The sequence below is a fragment of the Durio zibethinus genome, chromosome 2, assembly GCF_047325235.1.
Source record: "Durio zibethinus cultivar Kanyao isolate XHJ-2024 chromosome 2, ASM4732523v1, whole genome shotgun sequence".
NCBI lineage: Eukaryota > Viridiplantae > Streptophyta > Magnoliopsida > Malvales > Malvaceae > Durio > Durio zibethinus.
In genome coordinates, this window is record NC_143163.1 from 3,493,586 (window position 1) to 3,515,697 (window position 22,112).

At 36.2% G+C, this 22,112-nt stretch overlaps 4 protein-coding genes across 6 annotated transcripts; 2 read left to right on the forward strand and 2 right to left on the reverse strand.

The window, feature by feature from the left end:
- Positions 1-370: 370 nt before the first annotated feature.
- LOC111308867 (glucan endo-1,3-beta-glucosidase 7-like) lies at positions 371-5,054 on the forward strand. The gene is made up of 6 exons (XM_022907534.2): positions 371-519; positions 704-999; positions 1,206-1,574; positions 3,047-3,370; positions 4,047-4,317; positions 4,766-5,054. The coding sequence occupies exons 1-6, from the start codon at positions 462-464 to the stop codon at positions 4,801-4,803; spliced, it is 1,356 nt and encodes a 451-aa protein (XP_022763269.2). The 5' UTR covers positions 371-461; the 3' UTR covers positions 4,804-5,054.
- A 1,592-nt stretch (positions 5,055-6,646) lies between these two features.
- Positions 6,647-10,315, forward strand: LOC111308869 (guanine nucleotide-binding protein subunit beta-2). Of its 2 annotated transcripts, none has more exons than XM_022907536.2 (6): positions 6,647-6,978; positions 7,070-7,164; positions 7,649-8,073; positions 8,551-8,908; positions 9,579-9,692; positions 9,872-10,315. In XM_022907536.2, the coding sequence occupies exons 1-6, from the start codon at positions 6,873-6,875 to the stop codon at positions 9,905-9,907; spliced, it is 1,134 nt and encodes a 377-aa protein (XP_022763271.1). In that variant the 5' UTR covers positions 6,647-6,872; the 3' UTR covers positions 9,908-10,315. The 2 variants fall into 2 exon arrangements, 1 of the variants encoding a protein (XP_022763271.1); XR_016329124.1 differs by having other exon boundaries at positions 6,659-6,978; positions 9,173-9,692.
- Positions 10,316-10,799: 484 nt separating this feature from the next.
- Positions 10,800-17,088, reverse strand: LOC111308868 (coatomer subunit gamma). The gene is made up of 18 exons (XM_022907535.2): positions 16,893-17,088; positions 16,318-16,415; positions 16,176-16,226; positions 15,891-16,004; positions 15,589-15,789; positions 15,390-15,491; positions 14,752-14,859; positions 14,435-14,668; positions 13,883-14,133; positions 13,614-13,785; positions 13,350-13,505; positions 13,191-13,241; positions 12,830-12,970; positions 12,557-12,754; positions 12,327-12,458; positions 12,068-12,241; positions 11,483-11,722; positions 10,800-11,297 (listed from the first exon to the last, which is right to left on the reverse strand). Exons 1-18 carry the CDS (start codon positions 16,936-16,938, stop codon positions 11,103-11,105), a joined length of 2,664 nt encoding a protein of 887 aa, XP_022763270.2. The 5' UTR covers positions 16,939-17,088; the 3' UTR covers positions 10,800-11,102.
- A 680-nt stretch (positions 17,089-17,768) lies between these two features.
- On the reverse strand, positions 17,769-21,573 carry LOC111308871 (proline-rich receptor-like protein kinase PERK15). Of its 2 annotated transcripts, XM_089746236.1 has the most exons (9): positions 21,321-21,573; positions 20,403-21,089; positions 19,742-20,290; positions 19,486-19,572; positions 19,334-19,404; positions 19,138-19,214; positions 18,893-19,037; positions 18,644-18,805; positions 17,769-18,372 (listed from the first exon to the last, which is right to left on the reverse strand). In XM_089746236.1, exons 2-9 carry the CDS (start codon positions 21,004-21,006, stop codon positions 18,106-18,108), a joined length of 1,962 nt encoding a protein of 653 aa, XP_089602362.1. In that variant the 5' UTR covers positions 21,007-21,089; positions 21,321-21,573; the 3' UTR covers positions 17,769-18,105. The 2 variants fall into 2 exon arrangements, with proteins under 2 accessions (XP_089602362.1, XP_089602366.1); XM_089746240.1 differs by lacking the exon at positions 21,321-21,573 and having other exon boundaries at positions 20,403-21,095.
- Between the last annotated feature and the right edge of the window lie 539 nt (positions 21,574-22,112).

Below are 22,112 nucleotides of genomic sequence, written 5' to 3' on the forward strand. Positions count from 1 at the left end.
TGATGACTACAATCTTTTTTAATAAATAAAAGTTTAAGTAAAAGAAAGTTATTTCATGAACAGCAAATTTTCATGAAAATTTACATGAAATTTACATATAAGATTGCAAAACCCAATCTTTTTCCACACTCATTTCCCTTGTAATTTCTCTGCTTGCAGATGTTTGTAAACTAAAACTGATACTGACACTCAACGTGCACCCTATATAAATGAAAATTTACATGAAATTTACATATAAGATTGCAAAACCCAATCTTTTTCCACACTCATTTCCCTTGTAATTTCTCTGCTTGCAGATGTTTGTAAACTAAAACTGATACTGACACTCAACGTGCACCCTATATAAACACATTCCTTCCAAGTTTCAAACACTCAGCTTAAGCAATAAGCAACACCTTAATTTAAAAAAAAAAAAAAAATTTCCTTTTCGCCAATCTCTCTGTCTCTCCATCGTCCCTTTTATGGCAACTCTCCTTCTCTTCCTCTCCCTCCTCCTCCCTCTCTGCCTTCGCTTCGCAAGTAAGTCTCTTACTACCAAAGCGACATCTCTTTCCCTTTCGTTTTCCTTGACCAAGAAAAGGAAAGCACTGGAAAGAAACAGCATCACTATCAGTTACTTCACTTTCAAGTTTCAAAACCTTAACTTCAAACTTGACTTAGTAGTTTTATAATTTTGGTTTTTTGTTTTTTTTTGTGTAAATAGGTTCAGAGCCGTTTATTGGAGTGAACTATGGGCAAGTAGCTGACAACTTGCCACCGCCATCAGCCACTGCGAAACTTCTACAATCCACGCTGATAGAAAAGGTTAGGCTATACGGGGCGGATCCTGCGATCATCAAAGCTTTAGCCAACACCGGAATTGGAATCGTTATTGGAGCTGCTAATGGAGATATTCCAGCTTTGGCCTCTGATCCTAACTCAGCTGCTCAGTGGGTTAACTCCAATGTTTTGCCTTTTTACCCTGCTAGCAAGATCATTCTTATCACTGTTGGCAATGAGGTCACCTTCCAAAATTAGCATTTTCCTTTTCTTTTTTCATTTTTTAAAAAGATTAAAGAGAAAAAGTTTGTAATCGTTCATAAATTTCAGTAAAAGTGAGAACTTTTACATGTGAAAACCAACTTGAATTTTAGAAAATTGAAAATGAATAAAAAGAGTTTTTTTTTTTTCCAGTTCATAATTGAAAATATTTATTGTCTTGACAGGTTTTGTCTACAAATGACCCGAACCTGATAAACCAGCTTCTGCCGGCAATGTTAAATGTCCAAAATGCACTTAACGCGGCCTCACTTGGTGGAAAGATCAAGGTCTCAACGGTTCATTCAATGGCAGTGTTGGGTCAGTCCGACCCACCATCTTCTGGGTTGTTTCGCCCGAGTTATCAACCGGCATTGAAGGGCTTGCTTCAGTTTCAGAAGGACAATGGGTCCCCTTTTGCTATTAATCCATACCCATTTTTCGCTTATCAAAGTGACTCAAGACCTGAAACGCTTGCCTTCTGCTTGTTTCAACCTAACGCGGGACGAGTTGACTCGGGAAACGGGATCAAGTACACGAACATGTTCGATGCCCAGGTCAGTTATAATTTAAACACTGTATTTGATTTCTGAATGCATTTTTCAAAATCAAAAAGCATTAATCTTTTTCTTTTCCAAGGAATGTTTTTGAAGATGAGAACATTTTTGTATAAAATAATTGATTATTTAATTGTCATTGGAATTTTTAATTCACGTGTGAACTAATTTTTTACTGTAAAAAAAGTTATTCCCTCCATTCGATTATCGAACAGTTAAAAAAAAAAAAAAAGAGTGACATGTGAGTCAACAGACTATAGTATGGAACAAACGTGGGACATACGTTAGTTTTGGTCACTGATCCACGACATTGACGTAGGATGTTGAGGGATTAGATCGTATGAATTTTTTTTATTTGTAAGTTATCATCGTTTTGATTTACCTTTTGACTTAAACCCACAATTTCTTTTATTTCTTTTCCCAATCCGGCTGTTTCTTTCTGAATCAGGGTGCTTTGTAGATATAAGAAAATTTTATTTGATTGCAAGTTAGGTTTATCTTGAGTTGATTAATGATTTAAAACAACACTTGTCATTTGATGATTGTTCATTAGTTTGTTGTTAATTTTGCTGAAAGTGATGATAGGCTTCTGTCGTGTCTTTCATGGTTTTGATGATTTTTTCTTCCTTGTGTCACTAAATACAAATGAGTTAGTAGGTAATTTGATTCATTAACCCTTTTTCCATCACCTTTTTTGGGACAGATACAATAAAGTTATCCAACTACTGAATTTGTTTTAGAGTTTGATTAAGTTCATTATCTTGTTGCAATTGGCCAAGGGCATAACGTATGAAAATGGGAACTCTACAAAATTGCATGTTTCAACCTCAAAGAGTGGAAAATCCTGACATTGCACATTAAAAGTTTCCATTCTACCATCATTTCTCCATTAACTGTGAAGATCAGGGCTGTGTCTTTCATGAATTTTATTGCTATAAGATGCTAATTGACAAAAAATTATTGTGCATATACACAAAGCATGTGATATATGCATTTGTCTGAGAAAGAGCCAACTCTAGGCGATGAAGCGATCTAGTGATGCCTATTAAGTACTATATCTCTTTAATTCCTCTTGGCTTTTTTCATGGAATAATTGGACCCACTAAGTGCAGTTTATGTGACTTTATCGTGCTGGGTGACAGGCGGGCCATTGCAATAATTATAGATTAGCTCTTCCAGAATTTTGTTTCTGGTTGGATGTAGATGAATGCATCATAGAAGTGAACATTTAAAAAGGTCTAAAAAAGTCTAATCCTCATATTACTGTAAAAGGATTATATTTTTACCATAATATAGTGATTTGGCCACTTATTTTGGCATTTAATATTTACTGTTTGTTGTAATTAATTGAAAAATTATTGTGTTTGAATTTGATCTAGGATGCTGGCTTAGATTTTGATTCATCAGTTGGAAACTGAGTGTATTCAAATGATGGAATATCATTAGCTCCATAACTTGATTATGATGTGCAGGTGGATGCGGTGCATTCTGCCTTGAGTGCTATGGGGTTCAAGGATGTTGAGATTATGGTTGCTGAGACAGGATGGCCATATAGCGGGGACAGTAATGAAGTTGGACCTGGCATCGAGAATGCAAAAGCCTATAATGGGAATTTGGTTGCACATCTGAGATCAATGGTTGGGACTCCATTGATGCCTGGAAAATCTGTGGATACATACCTCTTTGCACTCTATGATGAGGACTTGAAGCCAGGCCCTGGTTCTGAACGGGCATTTGGACTTTTCAGGCCTGACTTTTCAATGACATATGATGCTGGGATTTCAAAGAGTAGTCAGGTGAGTATTTGAACAATAAAGAAAAGAAAAGAAGAAAAAAACCCTTATCAACAATGGTTGAAGAACCAATTCCTTTATTCTTAAAAGGAATTTTTGACAATCTTAATCTGAAGCTTATATCATGGTGGCAAAAAGCTGAATAAAAAAGTTCTTTACAATTAGTTTTCTTATAAAATAGAGGGAAACACTTATCACTAGAGCCTAGATGAATATGAAGACAAAATTTCAAGCCAGCTTTAAGAGATGAAGTATTGTGGAAGCTCAAAGTCAGCTTTATGCAGTAAAACCTATAGTGGAAATGTTCCCACCTTAAGGCGTATGACGAAATCAGTTTAGAGTAATTCCACTCAAGTAATCACAGCCCGGCAATGCTTGACATGAACTGTCAAATATACTCTCAAGATAAATTTAGCATACCATAAATCATGTAGTCTCTCCCTAACTATAAAAAATGCAAAGTCTTATTATTTAGTATTCTTTAAGCCTCTGAAAAATGATTTTCTTCCACCAAATAAAGGCCTGGGCGAAAATGTTTTTGGAAATTTTCAGAACCTTTGAATTGCATGATCCATTGTATAGTTGCCATGAGTTTGAGGGATAAGAAGGCTATTTGAATTCCTGAATGACGTTATTTGCATGGTAAGTGACGTTCTTCTGTGCTTTTTCTATGTTCCAGACTCCGGTGAATCCTCAACCAAAACCAAATGCGACAGGTTGGTGTGTGCCAAAGACTGGTATTTCTGATGCTCAATTGCAGTCAAATCTAGACTATGCTTGTGGCCAAGGCATTGACTGCAGTCCAATCCAACCAGGAGGTGCCTGTTTTGAACCGAATACTGTAGCATCGCATGCTGCTTATGCCATGAACCTTTACTACCAGACTTCTGCCAAGAATCCATCGAATTGTGATTTCTCACAGACGGCAACACTAACATCACAAAATCCTGGTAAACATGTTCACTCCTAACATGAGTTCTATAAAATTTATCTTTTATCTAAAGTTGGTCATTTTATATATTCCAATAGGCACAAGTTTTGTCAACTTTAGGTTTGTTGGTGGGCAAATGAATAATTCTAGGAATCAAAAGCTGTCCACTTTTAATAATGTGAATAGACTTATGCTCTCTCGCGGTATCTGCATTGATTTAAACATCTTAAGGGGCTCTAGCTTTAAGGGGTTTTATCCTTAGTATTTCACAATGTTCTCCTCTTGGGTTTATCATCCCTTGGGATTCCGATCATGAAATTTTAGGTTTTGACGTTTTTTAGTGCCTTATCATTAAGAATAAGATCCAATACCCTTCCTTATCTTAGCATCCATGCCTTTCTCTTAGACAAGCATTTCTTTTTTAGTGTTTGTTCTTTTTCTGAATGAAAATTTTCCTTTGATTGCAGGTTACAATAATTGCATCTACCCTGGTGGGAGCACTTGAAAAGGCAGATGAATTTGATTTGAAATTGAACAAAGAATACGAGTAGTTAAATAAAGAGTGTGGGCCATCTGTCCCTTCTTGTGGGTCTTATTTAAAAGTTTTAACTGTAAAGTTATTCTCCTTTGATCTGGATGCTTTAGTCTGGCTTTTTTCTTTTGATCTAATAAATTTAAGGGTGGAAAAAATTGTGGAAAAAGTACAATTATGTTGATGAAATTTTAGTGGTTAAAAATGAGGTCCTCTTTCTTGCATGTCTCTGCATCATGGTTTTTTTTAAGCATCCAATCATATATAAATGTATTATAGTCAATGATTGTGGCGTTTTCTATGCCCAAACTGAAGATTAATGTCAAGTTTGAGCTGATTTCCCTTAATTGTATTGTTCTGATATTTCAAATTCTAACATGATCATGGAGGTATGCTCCATTCCTTGGTCAAAATCATGTCGGCATGGCTCTTTCTCTGACTGTCTACAATGTGAAATGTAACGTTTAATTTGTGGAGGATGTCTAGTTTCTTCTGTGACAATGGGTTTCCAAATCCCAAGTTATCAGATATTTAATCAATCCATTGTACTTTTGTCTTTTGGTAGAAAAATTGAATTAAAGATGTCCTGAAAAAAAAATCTCAAAACTCAGACAATGTACCACAATGTTACCGTTAAAATCAACGAGGCCTAGGTGCCATCATATGTCCAGGAGACTGCAATAAATGAGAAGGCGATGACTACGTATCTAAGGAAGTTAAAGGTGGCAAATTCTAATAGAAAGTGCCCCATAATTTGAATGTCGCAATGTCTTCTGAATTTCTTTATGATACCTTGCTTTTGAGGGTTTTTCTTTTTGTTTGAGTTAAATTGATTGATTTTTTATTTTAAATGTATTTTTTAATTTATTTACATGATTTAATTATAGTAACTCATGTTTTACAGAAAAATATTTTATTATGTTGTTAATAATTTTTTTACATGTATTTTTGTTGAAGAATTAGTCGTAATTTCATAATTAAGCTTCGATGTTGTCTAATAATTAAAATTAAAAATATAAATAATATATTAATATTCATAAATTATTTAAATTTAATTTAAATAAAATTTAAATTTAAATTTAATTATTATTAAATCGAATCTAAATTTAAATAATTTAATTCATTGATTGAATTAAATTTAAATATTTTTATATTTAATTCGAATAATTTATGAATTTAATTAAATTTTTATATTTTAATAATTTTTAATTTTTTTAATTAATAAAACTAAAATATAAATTCTAATGTGAATAATCGAACCTTTATAGGATATAATCGATCTTATTTTTATTATTCAATCCCCGGCAACGGGACGGAATATTTGATATTTTTGTTAATCCGATATTATGGCCATGGGAAGAAATCAAGAAAATTTTAGTTTTGACAAGCGGTTGGCAGCAGCGCAGCCCAGGGCAGGCCTGATATGATATCTGCTTTAGACTGCTTCTCCTTTAGGGTTGACTTTGAAACCATCTTTTTCTTTAAACTCAGATTTTTAAGCTTATCTCCAAAACCAAAATGAACAGCAGTACTGGGTTTAAGGTTCTTAATCCAAGATTTACACATTGTCTTCAGCCTCTTTGCTTTAGCTTCTGCCTTCAGTGTTTTCTGACATGGGAGAATGAACTACCAACAGAGAAACATTTACTCTTTATATAGTAGAATTTAACCAGGTAAAGGGTAGGCAATGGAAGGAAAAAAGAGGAGGGAGGAGGGGAATGGGGTCCACAGATCCACGTGATGGGTGGGCCTGGCGGCGTCAATCAAACTCAAGTAATCAAAACCTTACCAATCAACTCATAAACATCCCTCCCTTACTGCCTTTCATAATCTTACAACCATCAGTCCAGCACCTTCACCGTTAAAAATCTTTTTTTTTTTGGGTTTATTTTCCCTTTTAATTATGAATCATCCGTGGTTAGAGGAGAGAGAGAGTCCTTGATTTCATAAACTCGCAAGAAAGAATATTTAAAAACTAATAAAAAATGGTTCTTTTTTTGAGTTAAAATTTTTTAGCGAAAGAAATAGAAAAGAGTAAGAAAATGTCCGTTCCGGAGTTGAAAGAGAGGCATGCGGCGGCGACGGAGACAGTAAACAATCTAAGAGAGCGACTAAGGCAGAGACGCAATGAGTTGCTCGACACTGATGGTACCAAATTTTGTTTTACTGTTTCTATTTTTGGGGAATTTTGAAAATTTGTTTCTGAGATCTGTTTGGGTTTTTGGTAAATTATGGGTAGTCGCCGGATATGCAAGGTCGCAGGGAAGGAGTCCAGTTACTTTTGGCCCAACGGATTTGGTTTGTTGCAGGATCTTGCAAGGTCACACTGGCAAGGTATTCTTTTTCTTTTTTCTATCTTTTTATTAGAACAATTTTTGATTTGATGATTTTTTTGGTATTTTGGAAGAAAGTAAAATTTGCTAAAGATTATTTAAAATTGAATTGCTTTGAGACTTTTGTTTTTTGTTCTCTTTTTTTCTCCGTGAATTTAATTTGCTAAAGTTCCTAACTGATTGCAAACTGGTAACAAGAAATGCTTCATTGGAAGACAAAAAAGTTGGTTTGGTTTATTATAGAACCTGATGAAAACTGGGAAGTGAGACCACTGAAGCAATATTTACTGAAATGGGAACAAAACAGTTGCTAAATTAAAGTAAATGGGCATTTTTAGATTGTTTTGACAAATATGCAACCCCTTGAGTACTGCATGATGATAGAAAAAATCAACTTGAATCTCATTCAATTGTAGATCACTTGTCATTCCACTGACTATAGATGATGTGGTCTAGTTGAATTTAATTTCTCAATAATTATACAGGTATACTCATTGGATTGGACCCCGGAAAGGAATAGAATTGTCAGTGCATCCCAGGATGGACGCTTAATTGTATGGAACGCTCTAACAAGCCAGAAAACTCATGCCATAAAGCTGCCTTGTGCATGGGTTATGACATGTGCTTTTTCTCCCACAGGTCAATCAGTTGCCTGTGGTGGTCTTGATAGTATGTGCTCTATTTTCAACTTGAATTCTCTAACTGACAGGGACGGAAACCTACCTGTATCAAAAACCCTTAGTGGGCATAAGGGCTATGTCTCCTGCTGTCAGTATGTTCCAAACGAAGACATTCACATTATTACCAGTTCTGGTGATCAGACCTGTGTTCTATGGGATATTACTACAGGCCTCAGAACTTCCATTTTCGGGGGAGAATTTCAATCTGGACATACTGCTGATGTGCTAAGGTATCTTAGGGTTTTTTTTTTTAAGTTGGTTCAACCTATATGTGGTTATCAGCCTATTTTTAACAGAAATTCTTTCTCTGATATCTTCACGAGATCATGGCAAATGTTTTCTAGAAAAAATAAGTGGATTTGGTGAATTGACCCCAATGAATGTTGGTTTTGATCGATTTGATTTACCTCCTCTGTCCATTGATTCGCATTTATAGAGTGCTCAATATTTTTAATAAGTGGCCTGGGTATCAAGTTCATACAGAAAAGTTTACATCAATATAATGTTGTTATACACTTATATGTTAACTACCGGTAATAACCTCAAGGAAGTCTGAACCTCACTTTCTATATTTAAAATTGCATCTGATTGATTTGTGCTCCTTTTATTAGTCATATGATGGATCCTATAACTAGTGATATTCATGTTTATATTCTCATGAAAGATAATATGTTCTCTTTACAATGTTATATTTTTCATTCTTTCAGTGTCTCCATTAATGCATCAGACTCAAGAACGTTTGTCTCTGGTTCGTGTGATGCGACTGCCCGATTGTGGGATACTCGTGCTGCAAGTCGAGCAGTGCGTACGTTTCATGGTCATGAGGGTGATGTTAACACTGTGAAGTTCTTTCCAGATGGCAATAGGTTTGGAACTGGATCAGATGATGGAACTTGCAGGTTGTTTGACATCAGAACTGGTCACCAATTGCAAGTATACCATCAGCAGCACGGTGATAATGAGGTTCCACATGTGACCTCCATTGCTTTCTCCATATCTGGAAGACTTCTCTTTGCTGGATACTCAAATGGAAATTGCTATGTGTGGGACACTTTATTGGCAAAGGTAATGACTCAACCATCATTCTCCCCCCCTCCCCTCCTTTTTTGTCTTATCTTCTTAATCTTTCCAGCCCTTTGACTCCAGAACCGGAATAATTTCTTAGTATCTTCATAAAGCTATTTTCCCCATGAAGATTCAATTCTTTCTCGAACTTTGTGATGTTTTGTTTTGGATTGCAGATTGGTTTAGGCATATAATGTTATTGTTTGTTGTGACAGTGTTTCGCTGCTCATCAATATTGATGATTCCCAGGCTTTGCTTTTGCAGGGACTCTCCCACACGTTTTTTGGTTTTGGCAATGGTCTGTGGTGTATATGGTTTTGCTTTGTGACTTAGATGCTTAATAAATACTTTAGCAGAAAGAATAAAGAGCTTTATTGAGTTTCCCTCCTTTCTTCAGGTCAAATATGGTGTGTGCAAACGCATCATATGAAGTGTTAAATGTAATGAGTTATAGATCTTAATTAATGAAGTCCTTTTGTTACCTAAGTCTGTCTTCTACTTTTTAGCCTCAACTTTTGAGCTTGGGAACCATGCACCTTAAAGTTTTTTTTTTTTTTTTTCCTCCCTTTCTTTTGGCTATTTGCAATTAAGCATGAGCTCAAATGATTTATAGCTGATTCCTCTTTGGCATATAGCAGGCACTGGTTCTCATTACCTTCTCTTTTGTCAGGTTGTTTTGAACTTGGGATCTCCCCAGAACTCACATGAGGGCCGGATTAGCTGTTTGGGTTTGTCAGCTGATGGTAGTGCCTTGTGTACAGGAAGTTGGGATACAAACCTCAAGGTTAGTCTTATGTTCTGCATTTTATCTATTGCATTTGCAACTTGTATAAATGAAAAACCAGCCCTGTATACTTGTTTTTCTTATCTTTTTTTTAACTGCATAGTATGTATTGGTATTATTAATGAAAAAATGAAAATTCAGACTTTCTGCTAAATTTGATATTCTTCTTGACATGGCAGATTTGGGCATTTGGAGGGAACAGAAGGGTGATTTGAGTCCTAAGGGAACCATTTCTATATTGCGAGTCCTCTCCATCTCAGGACTTCTTCCTAACGCTGTCCTTCTTGTATTACCCCTATCTGGAAGATTCCTTTGTATTTCAATCATGTTCGTGGTTTGGGAAACCCCAATCTTGCACTGTTGTAACTTTTATGGAGAAAAGCCATTTTCATTAGTGCATAAAGAGGGGTAAAAAGGTAGCATTGCTTGTGAACTTATATTGGCAGCAAGGTTCATTTGTATTCTTTTAGCTTGGCCCGATTTGTGTATTTTTTTTCCCCCATAGTAACAACTAATTGAGCCCTGAGAGCTACCAACTAAATTGTCCCACTTTGGTTTTCATTCCTTCTCCCAGTTTGTGTAATGTAACATTTGTGTTTTATAGCAGTCGAAGTAAATTTCTACTTTGCTGTTTACCCTTGGCAGTCTAGGCCTCATTCGGAATAAGGTCCTTTTCTTTCTCTTTGGCATGTCTGTATTTGAGAACACTATCTAGAAGCAAAAACTCTTGTAAAACCCTCTTCAAGAAAGGGGGCATTTAACCTCATATTGTTCCTTTAAATTACCATTTAAAGAACCGATTAGAACAGGCCTTTTTAACAGATCACTATTAGGACCAGAAAATAATCGGTTTTTGATTTTTTTTTCTGTATTCTTTAAAGACGAAGATCAAGTACAAATGTACAATCCAATTGAATCTACAATTAGGAGGCAATTATTTATAGGAGAATTTGAGCATTAGAAAGTTCGTTTCAATCATCACAACTCTGAAGTCGAACTTCATATTGGCAAATAAACAGGGGTTCTTTCTGGTTTGGCATGACATTAATGCTGAATGCTACTGCAAAATCACCAAACGTTTCTTGTGACAAGAACAAACAACCCCACTTCAAAAATCAATATTCATAGAATCAATCAAAGGTTTGAAGGATCCTATACTTATTCCCACATAAGAATTTTGTAAAAAATAAAAATAAAAATAAATTCCGCATGATTTGCATGATATATTATTGCTAGATTAACAGATGACCAGATAAATGCAAGTGAAAACCGAGAATTAGGGGCATACAATTCTTTCTACAAGCTTATCATTTTTTTTTCCAAGCCATCTGCCTCCCATCTCATTAAAAACACAAAAAACAAAAAAAGTATAGCAGCCGGATTAGAGGCAAAACATAAACAATAGACAACCTAGCCGCTCGCTACAATCTCATGAATGGCATCACTAACGGCTTCGTCCTCGGATCTAACAGCAAGTTTCATCGCTACATCCTTTGGACCGTCAATTCCAAATTGCAACCGCACAAGCACCGTCACATTGCCTATGTATACTCCAGATAGAAGACATGAGTGTGACCTTGAATTGTTAGGTACAACCTCAGTGCCCTGGACACCGCCAGAAAACATATAAAAAAAGATCATCAACTCACAGTGGAATTGCAGTAAAAAGAAAAAAACGATGAGATGGTACTTGACAGTCCAATGTACGGCAATTAAGTATTATTAAAGTTAAAATGCATAGCCATAGCAACAGTATAGAGTAAAACAATAGAAAAACACAGTGCACTTACCTCGCAGGGTTGCATGCCAAGAAGATTTATGACGGCATTAACAGCTTCAGCCAGGTTATCCCTTGGGCCAAGGCCATATTCATCTACCCGCTCAAAATCTGCGCCCATGCTTTCCCATGCATTCCTGAAATTAGAGACACCCACCTTCAACATGTAATCAGCTGCAACAACTTCAAGCTCCTCCAGTTGGTACTCATCCTCTACTCCATCATCCTCAGCCTCACCAGTACTCGGATCAACCTACTAGAACCAATGCAAGCATGAATATGAAAAACCAACTAAAATGTCCAGTTCATTTATGGAAAACAAACTCTAGCATATTAGTTAAAGTTGAAACTCCCTCAATTCATGTCAAAAGACTATAATTAGATACACAGAGAGACAGAGACAGAGAGAGGGGACTAGATTTCTTCGCAAAATGTGTTATCATTCAGAACCAATTTAAACTTGATGTGTGGTCTTCGCAGAATGTGTTCTTATTCAGAACCAATTCAAACCTAATGCATGGCCATTACACAATTCAAATAATGGAGCATTATAAAAAGCCACGCATTCTGTCAAAGCCAAAAAAGAGAGAAGCCATACCTCTTTTACGATGAACCTCAGCATATTTGAAAACTTTCCAACAGCTGGGACGCCCTCTGGCTTCTCAAATGTCACAAAGGTCTGTCCAGGTGAATCATATGGAAGTGATCTTAAAGGCTTTGAAGCTACTTCAGCAAATTCCTCGGCCTCTGAAGCATCCACAATAACAGTGACCTGGAAACAGGCAGATTAAGTTATCATGATAGACTATCATAAGTTTTGAGTAATTTATAGATGCTTTGTGTAATTCGATCATTACATTCTCCAATAATTGCTCTGGAATGGTATTGGTGCAATTGTACTGAAACACAACATGACCATCAAAAATATGTTTGACAACATTAACAGCATATTCTGTTTCTGCTTCTGTCAGCTCCACAGGTGCAGAGGACTGGCAAATAAAAATTAGAAAAAAGTTAAGTTCAAAATAAAAATAATGCCTAAATAATTATATCCATGGAACACACAAGGCAAAGTCTATTTAAGTACCTTGAAAAGCTTGCCAAAGTTTGCAAACTCGGGAATTGATGAAAGCAGCTTCTCATAAGTATCAACAGTTGATGGAGGGCCAGTAGGAGGACCACCAAGGCCAGTTGGCTTTTTACCAGGAGCTTTCTTCTCAGCAAGTGGCTGAGTCTTGACCTCCTTTGGCACAGAATTAATGTCAAAAGACTCTTCGGATGGTTCCTACACCCAAATTAAAAACACATGAGGCAATGACCTGAAAAGCAGAAAAAGTGTAACAGAAGTTTAGAAACTTACATAATTTTTCAAACTGTTCTCCAAGTTCACTAGAGGGATATCTAGCGAACCAAAGAGAAACTCCTTTACATCTTCACCAGTTTCAACAACTGCACCATTGCCTCCAAGTGTATTAAGATAGAGTGTAGCCCTGTCACGAACCTACAAAAAAGATTTAAAAATCCTCAAATTATTTGAATATTAAGATAAAAAAAAAAAAAGCACATTTGACTTCCCAAAGCTTGGGATTAAGAACGCAACAAACATGAATAACAAATGAAGGGACAATAATGCATGAATCAGCATAAAATACAATCGTACAAATACAAACAAAAATTGCACAGCAAACAGTAAAAAATGGCATTATCCATTATAGACTTACCTCATCATCATTGTCAAAGAGACAGCGTCTTAAGATAACAAATATCCGGGGCTGCAAAAGAGAGTAGCACAAGATTTTCCAGCTTAAATACGTGAGCAATGAGTCACAGGTTGAGATTACTTCAGAAAAGCAAAAGAGAAAAATTAAGATTTTTCACACCTTCAATGCATCAACCATAGCACCAAATTTTGCTAGGGTGCTGACTGCACCAGCCCGGACAGTAGCATTCTCAAGATGCACACGGTTATAAATGTATCGTATATATTTGCTCGGATCTGAGGTTTTTGGGCCTTCAATCCCCAGAAAATGAAGTATCTACAACGTTGGGAAAATTTAGTAGAAGTCAAAGATGGGAGAAAACTGGAAACAAAAGGCATAAAGAGCACAACAGAGGTGATGCAAAATAATAGATGAAAATGCTACCTGTGTGGAAAGATATGTGAATTCGCAATCTTCAATGAACTCACACAAATGAAGCAATCCACTGTCCTTTGCTTCAGGGATATCTCTGATGAGAATCACAATTGAATCTACGATGGCCTTTTTGTACTCAAATCCACCTTCTTCCCTCAGAATATTGCTTAAAAAGTTCATCCTGAAGATAACAATGGAAAAGGAGCGCTTTAGGGCACTAGAAAAGAAGTATCTACTGAAGCCTACTGACCAATAATGCAAAGCCAAGAATCCCTTACAAAGATCTGTGCTTCAATGGAAACTTTAAGCATAATGATCTTATGGCTTCCACAACAACAATTTTGAATTCATCAGCGATATCTGACATAAAATTAGTTATCTGCTTCATCAGGCGATCCACACTAGACTCATTTCCAGTCTTGAGAAGGGTAGTGATTGCAAGTGTGGCAATGCTTCTGTTTTGGTCAGAAATTAAACTCTCCATGTCAATATTGCAGTTAGTGACAGCCATGGGATGAGTCATTGCAACCTGAAAAGAAATGAAGTCACACAGTTGGAAATCAGAATGCACAGAAAATACATGCATCTCAACTAGAAAGAAACAACAATCATTTATGATTGAAAAGTTATTATACGTTTTCTAAACAATATAGTAATTAGTAAAAACACTTTCAACAAGCTCCATAAGTGTGTTTGAACTTCTGAAATTTACAGAAGAAACTTATCCTAGCCCCTCCCATCAAAATTCTTGGCTTTCATTTTGTTGAACCAACAACATAGATATCTATACAATAGCACGACATATTACTAAGCAAAGGAAAATAATCAACCTTGTTCAAAGTACGAACTGCAGCAAATCTCAGCACTGGCTTAGAAGAGCTTAAAAAGAGCTGAAGAACTGTAATTGCTGGAGTCAGTTCTCGGCTTGTCACACCATTGAGCTCTGTGATTGCTCTAGCAGCTTCAAAAATCACCATCTCAGCCTTGTGGCGCAGACAGCCCTCAAGAAAATCATAAAAAGGGCGATCCCCTGTTTGAGTGTTATTGGCTGACTCACGAATAACCTGCAGATTTGCCAATTACTGCATAATGTTTATGAACAAAACGGTTTGCAGAAGGGCAAAGATAAGTTAGAGATGGTGAGTACCTGACTAGTATAACGTATCAATAGGCATTGGGCTAAAGGTGAGCGGACATTTCCCCTAGTCAAACTACTAACCAGCTTATTAACAGCTAGTCGATCATTTTGCCGTATCTGCAAGTATGAAATCACATGCATTCATCATAGATGTGATTTGATTTTACACAAACTGACAAGATCCAATTTAATGATCATCATCCCAAATCCAACCTTGCATATACACACACATGCAAACATGCAAAAACACCGTAGGTCCTACTGCATAAAAAATACTTTACTTTCCTGTCTCATACATTTTTGCTACCCCTTGCTGCACATAAACCTATAAGTACTGTTCTAACTTGGATAATGAGCTAAGCATGCAACATATTAAAATCCAGTAAAAACAAACACAACAAGGCTGCTAAAAATCAATCAGAAGATACGAAAAACCTTGACCACAAGCTATTGTAAGGAAGATTCTTATCTTGATAGACAACAACAACATCAACACACTGAGCCTTATATCCCATACTCTGGGGTCAGCATTCTCATCTTCATAGACACAATATGTAAATTAGTTAACAAGTTAGGCCTGAATCTAGCAACTGACTTCAACTACCAAATAGAACCCCCAAAATTTTCAACCAAGGAATGTAACATACCTGGTGGAGCAATGCCAGAGCATGAAACTGCACAAGGGCTGCTCTTGATTGTACAGCTTCTTGAACCTCATTACTCCATCGTTTGACAATCTCAGGGTTTGTCTGCCAAAATATTTATGACATGCTAACAAGTCATTAGAGTTTTGATAATTAATTTAAAATCTATATGAAAACCAACCCTAACAAAAAAAAGTAGTACCTGAAGCAAGTGGATACCACTGACTAAGGCTGCACTTGCAACAACTGGGTTTTTGTCAACAATTGCTTGTTTCAAGTATCTTTCAATCTGGGTTAGAAGAGTTCCATCTGTTATCCGACAAAGCACACGAATAGCATTTGCTCGATACATATCAGTCTTGCTAGTCATGTCCTTCATAAGAGAGCTTGTGACAATAATAACCTATTCTCAACAGAAATAAGCATTAGTTGGTATCTAAATTTGCACAGATGCATGCACACAAAACTTTATTCAACAAGGATGGAAAATTCAAGATATATAACCTCATCTGCTGATGGAGATAACTCCTTTATCATCACGTAGACCATTCTCCTCAAGCCTATATCCCTAGATTGGAAAAGCTTTGTCACAGCAAAGAAAACTTCTGTTGCTTCAACCTGTTCATATAACACAGAAAATAGTCATTCAACAAGGGAAAATTTTGTGACAATGCAGCATATTTCCTTCAATATACACACTTGCTATAGTAGAAATCCATAATGTAACAAAATGAAAAAAAAAAAAAAAAAGATCTAATCCTTTCCGAAAAAATTAAAAAGAAAACTGACCTTAGTGAATGTTTCTCCTTGGTTCAGTAGATAAAGAAGCTTTGTGATAACCTACATAAACAGATTTATAAAGATTCACTCACTATAAAATGAAAAAACAAACACACCGAACAAAAAATCAAGATTGCTTAAAAGCAGAAACCTGAGAGCATCTTCGAGGATCAAGTTGAGGATCATTGAAAACCCTAGCTTCTTGAAGAACTGCACCCTTCTCAATCCCCAAAAACGGAGAGTAGTCCGCTGTTTAACAAACAAAATTACAAAATTAACAATAAATTAACCTCTCCACACACCTAAAAACTCGAAGAACTCAAGAACACTGCAAACAAAACTCAAGCTAATAGATACATCAAATCAACTAAAATTAAACGCATCAATTGAAACTAACAAGCTACATTGCCCTTTCGGAAACATAAATCTAGTGGAGTAAGAGTATAGATCAGATCAACAATAAGTAAACGAAATTCAACTAAAACTAAAGCATAATCCCTCAAAATTAGATCTATAAATCACGCAATGCATCTCTAAATCGATCGAAACTAATCAAAACCGCACAGATCCAGAGGCTAACAACTGATCTAACCACTCGCAAACCAAATATTTACGATTAATTAAACACGAATCGAGCAGTGAGTTCCGAATTAAAAAAAAAGAAGAGAAAAAAGAGTGGAAAAAGTGGAGTGAAGAGGAATCGAAGAAAATGAGAATTAAATTTACCTTCATCGTCGCGATCGTCGTCTTTCTTCACCAAAGGCTGTGCCATCGTTAATTGAAAATTTGAATCTTCGAGATCTAAGACGAGTTATATAGTTTGTCTCCTTTTCTATATTTGTAGGCGAGTGAGTCTTTTCGCTCTTTATCTCCTCTCTCGCTCGCTCTCTTTCGTGTTTTTTTAACGCATTGGTTTTTCGACAGGGGGCATAGGACTTGAGAATGAGTGAATCAAAAAATGGGTGGAAATCTGGTGGATCTGGTAATATATGCACAACCAGTATCAATGTTGTTTGACTAATAGAAATACACCACGTCAAGGAATTTGAGTGCGAGTTGAATTACGAAATTGCCCAAGTATTATTATTTCTTAAATCTGGACGTTGCAACGACGGGCAAAAGATGTTTGTTACCTGTGACGATGAGTTTGTTTGAATGACTGGAATACCCCTCACATCTTTTAAGTATGGTATTTTTTCAATTTAATGTCTCCATTTTGGGATGGACTTTATGAAGATTGGAGCACCAATGTAAGTTAAAATTGTTTCATCAAAAAATCAAACTTAAAAAGAATTATGCATGAAATTATTTCTCAAAATTTCATTTTTTTTTAATGAAGTTGCATTACAAATAAAAATTCCAAATGTAGTCACAAGCAAGTATTACATTGTATAAAGAATTCAAATGAAATAGTTGATAAATTAAATCAACCATAAATCAACATATAATTAACAAATTCAGTTTAAAATTAAATTGTATTTTCATATGATTTTAAAATTTTAAGACCCTTTCTTTATCATTAAGACAAAGTTTGGTTGATTGAATTTTAAAATTTTTGTAGATTTAAATGAATGGGAAAATAAGAAAAAATTTTAGTCGTTAAATTCAACTTTAAATATAAATATATTATATAATCGATAAAAAAACAATCCTAAAGCCATATGGATTGGCTTTACGATGTTTTAAAGTGAAAGTTTTTTTATAAAACAAATAACTCGAAGATGAGTTAACATATAGACTAAGGGCATTAACTAGTTCGTAAGGCTCAAAATGCAAATATTCTGAAAAATCATGGTATTTCGATTGGTCACATTTTAACGGAGGGAAATGGAAGGATTGGTGATGGTAATCCCAGTGTTCGAAAATATCCGAACTTGCAATGAAGGGATTTTTTTTTTTTTTAATCCCTTGTGCGTTCTCGATGAAATTCTGAGTTTGCTCAAGGTTGCCTCCGGGTTGTAGTCACACTTGAGTCACTGCTAGAGGAAGAAGGATTGAGCCCGTACTCACTCGTGTTACCAAAGTTGCTGCTTCCATAGCCTTGGCTGCCAAATGCCAATTTCCTGAACTGCTTCATGTCTGCACTATATGAACTAGAATCATAGCCATTGCTGTCACTCGTCGAGCAGAACCCTGAACTTTGCCTAGCCCTCATAGCCTCATCTAAGTCATCCAATGAAACATCACCCTCCAGTGCGCGAACAATCTGCAAAATTATATATAATTCAGCAGTATTTAGTATTTATCCCTATTTTAGAATTTCTTGGAGCATTTCAAATCTCCAATTTTCTCCCTCCTCTCAGCCTCTCCAATGAATATAAAGTAGTATTAGGTAGCAAATCATATTCAGGGGAAATAAGGTGTTTAAACGTGTAACTGATCAAGCAATAATCTTTTGATTCAATACCAAAAAACTGCAAATTAACAAGGTCTGGCTAGTAACAAAAACAGAAATCTAAAATATTTAGAATTCACACCTGTCGCATTTTGGGTCGCCTTCTAGCAGAATGCCTAACACACGCAGCAGCACAGGCGACCAGGCGTGCCATCTCTTGCGGGACAAACTTGTTTTCCAGGCGCGGATCCACCAATTGACTAAAGTTTCCATCCTCCATTGCACTTGCGCATGAGGATCTAGCCTGTATATAGTTCAAATTTTCGCTATCAGCATCTGGTGAATCAAGACGTTAAGCTTATATTTATATTAAAAAGGAGACATGCCGCACCCAGTCTACCAAGCTGTCGTCCATATCCGAGGTCAGGTCCAGAGGCCGACGTCCAGTTATCAATTCCAAGAGCACAACACCAAAGGAGAAAACATCAGATTTATCTGTCAGCTTGCCACTTGATGCGTATTCAGGGGCTAAGTAACTGCATTTATTGATTATGAGAAAACTCATCAAAATTAATTTCTGTAGTCAGGATTTAACCAAAGCTTCCGGATTCAAAGAATTGAAACAATTCTGCTTACCCAAATGTTCCCATGACTCGAGTAGAGACATGAGTATTGTTATCTTGAGTAAGTTTAGCCAACCCGAAATCTGCCACCTGGTTCACAATTCAATATAAATATATATATATATATATATATATATTTCGAATATGCTGAAACTAACAAAATCAATCCGAACACATTAATTATTCGAAGGTTACGAGTTACGACATACCTTGGCTTCAAAACTGAAATCAAGTAGAATGTTGGCAGATTTGATGTCTCTGTGAATGATGCGAGGATGGCCTGCGTTCCTCAAATGGATAAGAGGTGAAAAAGGAAGGAATGTCGAATAAGTTTACTAATGATCTATAAAATTACACTTACAATCTTCATGCAAATATGCAAGACCTTTAGCTGATCCCAGCGCAATTTTGAGCCTAGTAGGCCAGTCCATGGCCGGGAGACCTTTCTCTGCAATCAAACAATGACATATAGCGTAAAATAGGAACACTTACAACTAGCATAACGTAAGGTTGAGTACTGATCTCTAGTCTATCAAAGTATCGTATTAATGGTCATCTTAATTATAGTAAGTTATGTTACCAAAAAAGTGTAATACTATCATTATACCATTGCATACCATGAAGGTGGAATTCAAGGGTTTTATTAGGCAGGAATTCAAAGACCAAGAATTTCTTATCTGCTGCCATGGAATACCCAACAAGAGATACGAGGTGGCGATGATGAACGCGACTAATAATCTCAACTTCAGCTTGAAATTCACGATGACCCTGCCCGCTACCAGATTTTAGACTCTTAACTGCTACTTCTTTGCCATTAGGCAAAACTCCTTTGTGAACAAACCCAAATCCACCTTGACCCAACAAGTTAGCTTGAGAGAAACCTTGAGTTGCAACTGCTAGCTCTTCATAGGTGAAAGAGCTTTGGTTGAGCCCTAAAGGAGATGGATATGTGGGTGGCAAAGTTTGACCAAGAAAATTGGGGCTCATTTCACTAGAAGATGTCGTTTGCCCTCGGAGTGATGGTGTCTGTTGCAAGTACCCTCCAGGACCTGCATTTCCACCCGGAGGCAGTGGTAAGTTGAGGACATGGTGATCATTAGCTTGGTACCCATTGTTCATTTGTCCTACTTGGGCTGGGCTCGACGCATTTCCATATCCAACACCACCTACACACATTACGCATTATTAATCAAAAGGCATGGCTTTTTTCAGGAAGATCATAGTAACACTTTTCTCGTATAACAAGGGATTGCAATTTGTTTCTTGAAATATATTTACCCTGTGGTGGCGTAGAATTATTGTAATATTGAATATGATTATCGAACGTTGGCTTCTTTTTCTTTCTGTTGCATGTTGCAATAATAAGCGCTATAATGAGAATAAGCAACAAGCTAATGCCAACTGAAACACCTATTATAATTGGCAAAGAAGACGACGTTGACGTATCTGATTCTGATCCACTTTCAATACTGCTAGTTAGTGAATGTGATTTTGGCGGTGGAGGTGACAATCTTGGCGAGGAAGAATGGGTTGATGAGCCATTTTCGGATGTCAAAGTTGATGGTGTTGGTGGTGATTGTGATGATGGAGAAGGATTACTTTTGACGGCATTATTTTGATTGCTGCTAGATCGGGGTGGCGGTGAAGGTGGCGGTGATGATTTTGGAGATGAGGAGGATGGTGTTGGTGGTGCTGAGGAGGGTGGTGGTGGTGGTGGAGATGACTTTGACTCTTCCGGGGGAGGTGACAAGTTTGGTGGTGGTGGGGATGGTTCTGGTGGAGGAGAAGCTGACTGTGGTGGTGGCGGCGAGTTATCCACCGATGATGGAGGTGGTGATGAAATAGATGGTGAAGGTGGAGAACCTTCTGGGGCAGAAGCCATTTGGGGTATTTCTGACAAAGGTTACTCTCACAAGGTGCCAGAAAACCCGCCCTCCCCTCCAAAGGACGCCCTTTCAAAGACCTCTGCAAATGAAACATTCGTGATTCAACAAAGATACTAGATAGAATCTAAAGAAAACAGCAATCAATCTTTATCAGAATTGCGAATACCATAGGCTTAGCCATGAAGAACAAAAAATGTAGCCAAAAAAAAACAATGCTTGCTAGCCGATATCATTGACTCAAATACGTACAATTTTGAAAATAATGAGAAAAAAAGAAAAGAAAAGAAAAAAAAAAAAGAGAGAGACTTACTTGCAGGGGAAAAGGCAGGAGGAGGATTCTCAAAGAAGAGGGCAGGGCTAGAAAGATTTTTTTTTTTGCTAGGTAATGGCTGTGTCAAACATTCTGAGAACCATGAGTTTCATTTTTCCCCTGAATCATCTCCTAAAATGGAGGAGAATCTCTATTTCAAGTTCTAATTTTAAGATGGTTTTTCTTGTTTTTTTTTTTTTTTTTCCAATGTCTTAATTTGCCAGTTTAAGGCACAAATGTAATATAAAGCAGTGAAAGACAACTGTGATTAATTGCATGCTGTTTCTATTGGGGCACCTAGTTCCCTTCGACTTTAGAGTTGGTTATGTAATTTTTACCTATCCAACACCTGTCATCAAATTTTCCAATTTAAGAATTGTAAACGGCCTTATTTAAAAAAAAAAAAATTGTAAATGGCTTAACAAAACGTAAACGTTGCTGCCCAGCGCTTGAATTTGAATTCCTTAAAGAGATGGGAAAAAGATAAATTTTTATAAATTTATTATATTTTATTAAATTAACTCAAAATATATATATTAAATGAAATCTAAAAATTTTTTACAATTAAAAAAATGTCAATATTATAATCAAAGACACAGCTCGAATCCTAAATCAAAGGCAGCCAATATATAATTTTTATGCAAAACTGTAGACAAAGACAATATAATATTATTTTATTAATTTAAATATAAATTTTTTCTACTTTAAGTTTTTTTAGTTTATCATATAAAATTTAAGAAAAGCAAGTGGGAAAGTAAAGATAACTAGGAAAATTTAAAACACTTCATATTT